This window comes from Poecilia latipinna, unplaced genomic scaffold (assembly GCF_001443285.1).
Source record: "Poecilia latipinna isolate Pla-1442-1.1 unplaced genomic scaffold, P_latipinna-1.0 Scaffold411, whole genome shotgun sequence".
In the NCBI taxonomy this organism is placed as follows: domain Eukaryota; kingdom Metazoa; phylum Chordata; class Actinopteri; order Cyprinodontiformes; family Poeciliidae; genus Poecilia; species Poecilia latipinna.
In genome coordinates this window covers 246,474-252,719 of record NW_015113027.1, presented here as the reverse complement: position 1 = coordinate 252,719, position 6,246 = coordinate 246,474, and the positions used below count along the sequence as shown (strand labels likewise).

The 6,246-nt window shown below is 44.9% G+C and overlaps 2 protein-coding genes across 10 annotated transcripts in view; one reads left to right on the top strand and one right to left on the bottom strand.

The window, feature by feature from the left end:
* LOC106950604 (low-density lipoprotein receptor-related protein 1-like) overlaps window positions 1–6,246 on the bottom strand; it is a 121,134-nt gene that overhangs the window by 19,057 nt on the left and 95,831 nt on the right. For all 8 annotated transcript variants that reach the window (XM_015037565.1, XM_015037561.1, XM_015037560.1 and 5 more), the window contains 14 exons: window positions 5,204–5,393; window positions 4,916–5,120; window positions 4,610–4,802; window positions 4,095–4,220; window positions 3,675–3,803; window positions 3,472–3,591; window positions 3,198–3,311; window positions 2,946–3,095; window positions 2,647–2,769; window positions 2,437–2,553; window positions 1,830–1,958; window positions 1,632–1,754; window positions 1,394–1,534; window positions 257–444 (listed from right to left, as the gene is read on the bottom strand). In XM_015037565.1, coding sequence (XP_014893051.1) covers window positions 257–444; window positions 1,394–1,534; window positions 1,632–1,754; window positions 1,830–1,958; window positions 2,437–2,553; window positions 2,647–2,769; window positions 2,946–3,095; window positions 3,198–3,311; window positions 3,472–3,591; window positions 3,675–3,803; window positions 4,095–4,220; window positions 4,610–4,802; window positions 4,916–5,120; window positions 5,204–5,393 — 2,048 coding nt within the window. The remainder of the gene's footprint in view (window positions 1–256; window positions 445–1,393; window positions 1,535–1,631; window positions 1,755–1,829; window positions 1,959–2,436; window positions 2,554–2,646; window positions 2,770–2,945; window positions 3,096–3,197; window positions 3,312–3,471; window positions 3,592–3,674; window positions 3,804–4,094; window positions 4,221–4,609; window positions 4,803–4,915; window positions 5,121–5,203; window positions 5,394–6,246) is intronic.
* The window catches only part of LOC106950608 (delta-type opioid receptor-like), an 8,148-nt gene continuing 7,287 nt past the window's right edge, over window positions 5,386–6,246 (top strand). Inside the window, exon 1 of one of the 2 annotated variants that reach the window (XM_015037581.1) lies at window positions 5,386–5,472. The gene's annotated coding sequence lies outside the window, so the exon portion shown is untranslated. The remainder of the gene's footprint in view (window positions 5,473–6,246) is intronic. The other variant, XM_015037575.1, reaches the window with a different exon arrangement.

Genomic DNA, 6,246 nt, shown 5'->3' with positions numbered 1-6,246 from the left:
GAAGGAAGGAAAACAGAAGAACAAACGGCTTCAAGAAAGGAAGGACGGGACAACAAAAGGACAAATGGACGGATATGAAGAGAGGAAGGACAAAATAAAGTAAAGAAGGAAGCAAGAGAAGAAGAAACTTTTAGAAAATCGGGCAGATGGAGAACACAGGACATCACACGCGGCTGTCCGAACTCTTTCAAGCACACTGTGAATATAAATCCAGCTCCAGGCTTTCCGCTCGGCACACGTTTCGTTTCCTGCTCACCTTGAAGCCTTTCTTCAGGTCCTCACAGAGCTGCGAGCAGCCGCTCAGCTTACTGTTCAGACACTCGTTGATGAAGCAGTTCAGCTCATCAGAGCCGTCGCCGCAGTCGTCCTTATGGTCACAGAGCAGAGCCTCAGCGATGCACTTTCCATTACTGCAGGCGTACGCGGTGTCGTTGCATTTCTTTTCTGTTCAGTCGAACAAAGAAATTAAACGAGAAACAAGCGGAGAGAAAAGTTCACTCGAGCTGATGACATTTCAAAGATCACTTCAGACGTTATTTCTAGTCTGTTGAGAAATCTTTCCAGCTGCCAGATATGATCAGACTTTTTCCTTTCAAATAAGCATTTTTTTTATTCAATGTTCAATGAAACATTTATTGTGGTTGTTTGCAGATTATCTATTGCTTTCTCTGCTTTAATGTTGTTTCTATTTTGTATTCAAATCATTTCCTGCCTTTTTTTCCCAGCTTTTCTGGTTTAATTAACCTTCCTAACCCAGGAAAATCTAATTTTATGAATAATCATTTTTACTATATTGTCCTGCCCAATACTGACAGCAACTGTCATAAATAAAGTTATGCATAAATCTGAATAAACAACTACAATAATAATAAAAAAAAATCCCTGATATTCCAGTTCTTGTTTTATGCATTAATCTCAAGTCTATGTTACAAAAAAGGCATTAAACTCTTGAAGCAAATTTTCATTTCCTAAAGGAAAAACTCTAAGAAATGCAACAAATACAGTTCTGGAAAAAAATGAAGAAATTAAGAGCCCACTGCACTGAACCCCACTGGAAACCTCCTGGTTTTTCCACCAAATATTGATTTCTGATCCCTTCCTGAGTTAAAACATCCGTATTGTTGTTTCTAAATGAATGTTTTCTTTGCATTGTTTGAGGTCTGAAAGTGCTGCATCTTGTTTGTTATTTTGGCAATTTCTTATTTTCTGCAAATAAATAGTAAATTGTTGCTAGGAATTTCTGAGACATGATGTCAGCAGTTCATAGAATAAAAGAACGTTTGTTTTACTCAGACTTATACCTATAAAGAGTAAAATCAGAGAAACTGATCATTTTGCAGTGGTCTCTTATTTTTTTTTTTTTCCAGAGCTGTGCGGCGTGTCTGCATCTGACCTGGACTTGAGCAGTGAGGGTTTTTCGGCGCTTCGTCTGAATGGTCGTGGCAGTCAAACTCTCCATCGCACTCCCAGGACTTGTGGAGCAGACAGCTCCCGTTGGCGCAGCGGAAACTGTCGGGACCGCACGGCGGGTAGTCTGCGGTGACAAACAGCGAGTGTGCTCAAATAAAAGTGGCAGGAGAAGGAGGAAGCGTTAGAACGACTGGCCCATTATTTCCAAGGCGGCCGCTTACGGCACTCGGGGGACTCGTCGGAGCCGTCTCTGCAGTCTTTGTCGTGGTCGCACACGAAGTGCTTGGGGATGCACTCTCGGCTCTGGCACATGAACTCGTCCCCGCTGCATGTGTCGTTGAAGACTGAGACGGAGATCGTTTGGTGAGAAAACAAGTGATTTGTTTCTTCCTCAAACAGAGCAGAGGGGTTCAGCTCACCACATCCTGCTGTGACGCTCTCGTCGACGCCATCCGGGCAGTCTTTGTCGCCGTCGCATTTCCAGCGTTGAGGAATGCACACATTTGACCCAGGACATCGAAATGTCCCCGGACTGCAGCTTTTATTCTCTATAAAAAAAATGTTGCAGCTCAGCCACATGTTTTTTTTTTTTAGAGTACCATAAAAAAAAACATAAAGCCACACCCAGGTGAGCTATCCTCGCTTTTATATACAGCGCAGGTGTAATTCTACCCCTTGAACGTGTCTTTTTTCACATTTTCTCATGGTGCAGTCACAAGCCTCAAAGTTTACTAAGTGATCTTTAACTGACAGGACAACAAGTGGTGCAAAACTGTGAAATGGGAAATGCCATTCAAAAAATCTGAAAAGTGTGGTGGGTATTTATAATCAACCAACCTTAATAAACATTTTTAAAGTTGATTCTTACATTCTTTGCAGGTATATGAGATTATTGGAGGCTGAACACAAATACATGCCACTATTTTCAGACTTTTATGTGTAAATCACTTCAATCGAGTATGAATATTGCATTATACAGCTATGTATATATTTTTTTTGATGCGGCAAAATTTATTTAGCGCTTACTGCAGTGAACGTCCTCGTCGCTGCCGTCGCCACAGTCGTCAGCCCCGTCACACACCCAGCGGCTGAAAATGCAGCGGTGGTTCTTGCACTCAAACTGTGACGGTGAGCAGACCTTGTCTACATAAAACAAAGATAGGGGCAATGAAAGAGGCATCGCTCCTCCGGGGAAAATAAAAATCCGTCTGGATTTCAGCTCGTCTCAGGTCGTACCACAGTTAATTTCGTCGGCACCGTTCTCGCAGTCATTTTCACCGTCGCACGTCCAGCTCATGGGGATGCAGCGGTTGCTCGGGCACGCAAAGAAGGGCAGCGGACACTTCGTCCTGCCGGCCCCTGACAGAGCAAAGTTGGCAATAAGCAGTTTAGTATGAGAGGAAAAGGCTTTTTCCACATGAAATCACCTCCTGTCTTATAATTAAGTTCAAACTGTTCTCTTTTTATTTTCCTGTTCCTACTGGCGTAATCTAAGATGAATACTCGACGCATCAGTCGATGAGGATTCAAAGCACCTGGGCAGTTCCTTTCATCTGAGAAGTCTCCGCAGTCGTTGGCGCCGTCGCATTGCCATGAGGGGGCGTAGCAGAGCGTGGTGAACTCACACTTCTGAAACATCACACTCTTCACTCCCAGATGGAAGTAAGAGGAACAGTCCGTGGGAGCTTCGCGAAGAAAAACAAGCATAAAACTGAAGCCTCCGAGCGACATGCTGAGTTTAGCATGAAATTATTTACTGTTCCGTCCAAGAGAATGGATCAACTTACGACAGTTCATCTCGTCGCTCGCGTCCTCGCAGTCCACCTTCTGGTTACACTTGCTGGAGTTGGAGATGCAGCTTCCGTCTCTGCACTGGAACTGGTCGGCGGAGCACAACGTGGCTGGAGAAAGAGTTCAGGTAGATTAGTATTCTGAGCTGGAAAACTCAGCCGTTTTTAGCCTTTCCCAGTTATTTAGTACTTTAGTTTTAAACCCTTTTGCAATATTTTGTAGTAATTTTAATCCACTGCGCTCTCCCCGCTTTCTCAAAATAAGACTCACTATTGCAGAAGACTTCATCCGAATTGTCTCCACAGTCATCCTGCCCGTTGCACCAGGAGCTGTGCCCCACACAGCGGCCATTTGTGCACCGCCTGTAGCCTTTCTTGCACACGCGATTGGCTGAGAATCAGAGAGAAATGGGGTCAAATTACTAATCTCAGATGGAAAAATATGTGATTGTACACAGGAAAGATTGTCCTCACCACAGTAGGACTGTTTCTCATCAGACTTGTCCTTGCAGTGAGCCATGCCATCACAAGTCAGAGTGTAGTTCACGCAGTCTCCGTTTCCGCACTCAAACTCATCAACGCCTGTACACGTGGAGTTGACGCCTGAGGCACAAACACAGGAGGGCAAACGCAAAAGTTTTCAATTTACACCTAATTAAAAACCAAAATTACCTCCAAAATATCTTTGTTTTGTTTTTTTTTGTCAAAACTTGTATTTTTCAAATTATTAATTGCAGGCTATTCTCTCAGATGTGTGATCAGAGAGCAGAAGCAATAGATAGATTGGGGAAAACATCCTCATAAAACAGAATCTAGTAAAGAGCATTAATGCTTGATTATGGATCCACACATGTTAACCCAGACTGTTTTTAATTAGTCCGGCTCTCGTCGTACCGGTGCAGGTGTTGTCCTCCAAAAGCTTTCGTTCGCCACGGCAGCCGCAGGTGACTCTTCCTTCAGAGCTCAGCAGACACAGGTCCTGACATCCTCCGTTGTGGACTCGGCACAGAGAGAACTCACCTGTGCAAACATGAGGATTGTGAGAAGTACACAAAGCTGCACATGGTACCTAGAAATTAGACCTCACAACTACGGCAAGACCATTTATCATATAGCAATCACACCGGATCCCAAGTAGAGAAGTCCAGAATTTTCTCATTCTTGAATATCAAGCCCTCAGATCCAGATATCTATATTATTTAAAGGCTTGCATGTTTATCTTCAAGCAATGGCGTTGTCTTAAAAATGTGGTCAAACAGAGTGTAATTTGCAAAGAGAATCTGAATTCATGTACATGAAAAGGAACAAAAACCTAGATTAGCTTTTTCTGCACATTCATGTCAGGTTATTTGTGCAGAGAGCTGCAATAATGACAATCCCTCTGCACATCATGCTAAGCCCTAACTTACAGCTGTTTGTGTCGTTGGCCACGGCAACAATGCCCATGGGCTGCTGGGGGATGTCGGCGCGCAACACCTTCATTTCACCCCCGGTGTATTTGTCGGCCCGAAGCACAGCCCTCCTGACCCAGTCCGTCCAGAAGATGTAGTCTCCGTAAACAGCCAGGCCAAACGGATGGACCGGCTCGTTCTTCAGCACCACCTGAGGTGGAAATAACAGCTTATGACATCAGCTGATCAGGAAATCACAACCACACATATTCTATCGCTACTATTGGCACCGCCACACAAAAGGTCGGACGCGTGATGACGTACGTATCTCCGACTGCCGTCGTACTCGCAGCGCTCAATCTTGTCAAGGGTGGCGTCAGAGAAATAAAGCTTCTCAGCTCGGTGGTCGATGGCCAGCCCGTTGGGGGTCCTGATATCTGTGCCGATGATCACCAGGACGTTGGAACCAGCCAGCGTAGCGCGCATGATGCTGGGAGACTGCTCATTCCAGTTGGTCCAAAACATCAGGCTGCAATGCAGAGACACCGCAACACATACATGGTCAGCGTTATGAACAAACGTGTGAAAGCTAAGAACCCAACCAGCTCTGACCTCTGACACTCGTCAAGCACGAACGCCCTCGGGTGGTCGTCTCCCGACATGGTGACCACGGTGTTCCGGTCGACGGCGCCCCAGCGGCTTTGGTCCACGGTGTGGCGGGTGATGGTTGACGTAGTGTAGCTGGTCCAGTACAGCATATCCCAGCCCCTGTGGTACGCCAAACCCTCCACAGAGCCCACGTCTGACACAGGAAGGAAAGCGGAGAAGCGCGTCAGTCACAGGTTGTGTTCAAATGCCAAAACGCAGTCCTCTACTTGCAGGTAAGTGCTGCCTGGTGTCACAAAGTCACAACTCTGGACATGACAGCTTGCTGTAAAAGGGAGTGAGGTGTCATTCGGGTCTTTTATCCAACAACCACGGTGCCAAAAGGACACGGGGAAACTTTTTATTACACTACCTCATCAACGGATGAGAGGGGATCATTTTCTGTTGCACAACCTTGAAATGAGCTAAAGCAGGGCTGCCCAATGCGTCTATCGAAAGGTTTTGAGTCGATCTCGGCAGGTGACAAACCTGAGACCAGCACTTCGTCTTCTGACAGGCTTATCAAAAATAGTCACTAAGATCCTAAACGTTTGTAGTTTCATTAAAAAATAATAATTATAAAAAAAATCAACGAAACGTGTTAAAATTAATAATCTCAGTAATTATTGTTTGAACAATGTGTTGCGCAATTCAGTGCGTTTCGGTCCCATTAACAGAAAAAGAGCAGAGCAGGAGTTTAAATTAGCTACTCAACCAGCGCTGTGTTCATGAGAGGCTTATTAATAATCGAGAAATAAATATCAAGCCTGGAAACCTGATATGGTAACGGACTGAATGTTGTGTTTTTAAAGTAATCTCTGCTCGGCGTGTGGGCACAGGCGGTTGCCACGGGAACGGATGTGCTAAACAACAAAGAGACAGAATAAAAAGGTAGGAGTGGTTTAGAGTTGATCGTCTGTTCGGGTTGTTTTACCTTTGTTTACCTTTGCTGTGGCTCTTCACACCTGCTGTAGTTTCTGAACATTCAATAAACGACAAACTTGGACTAA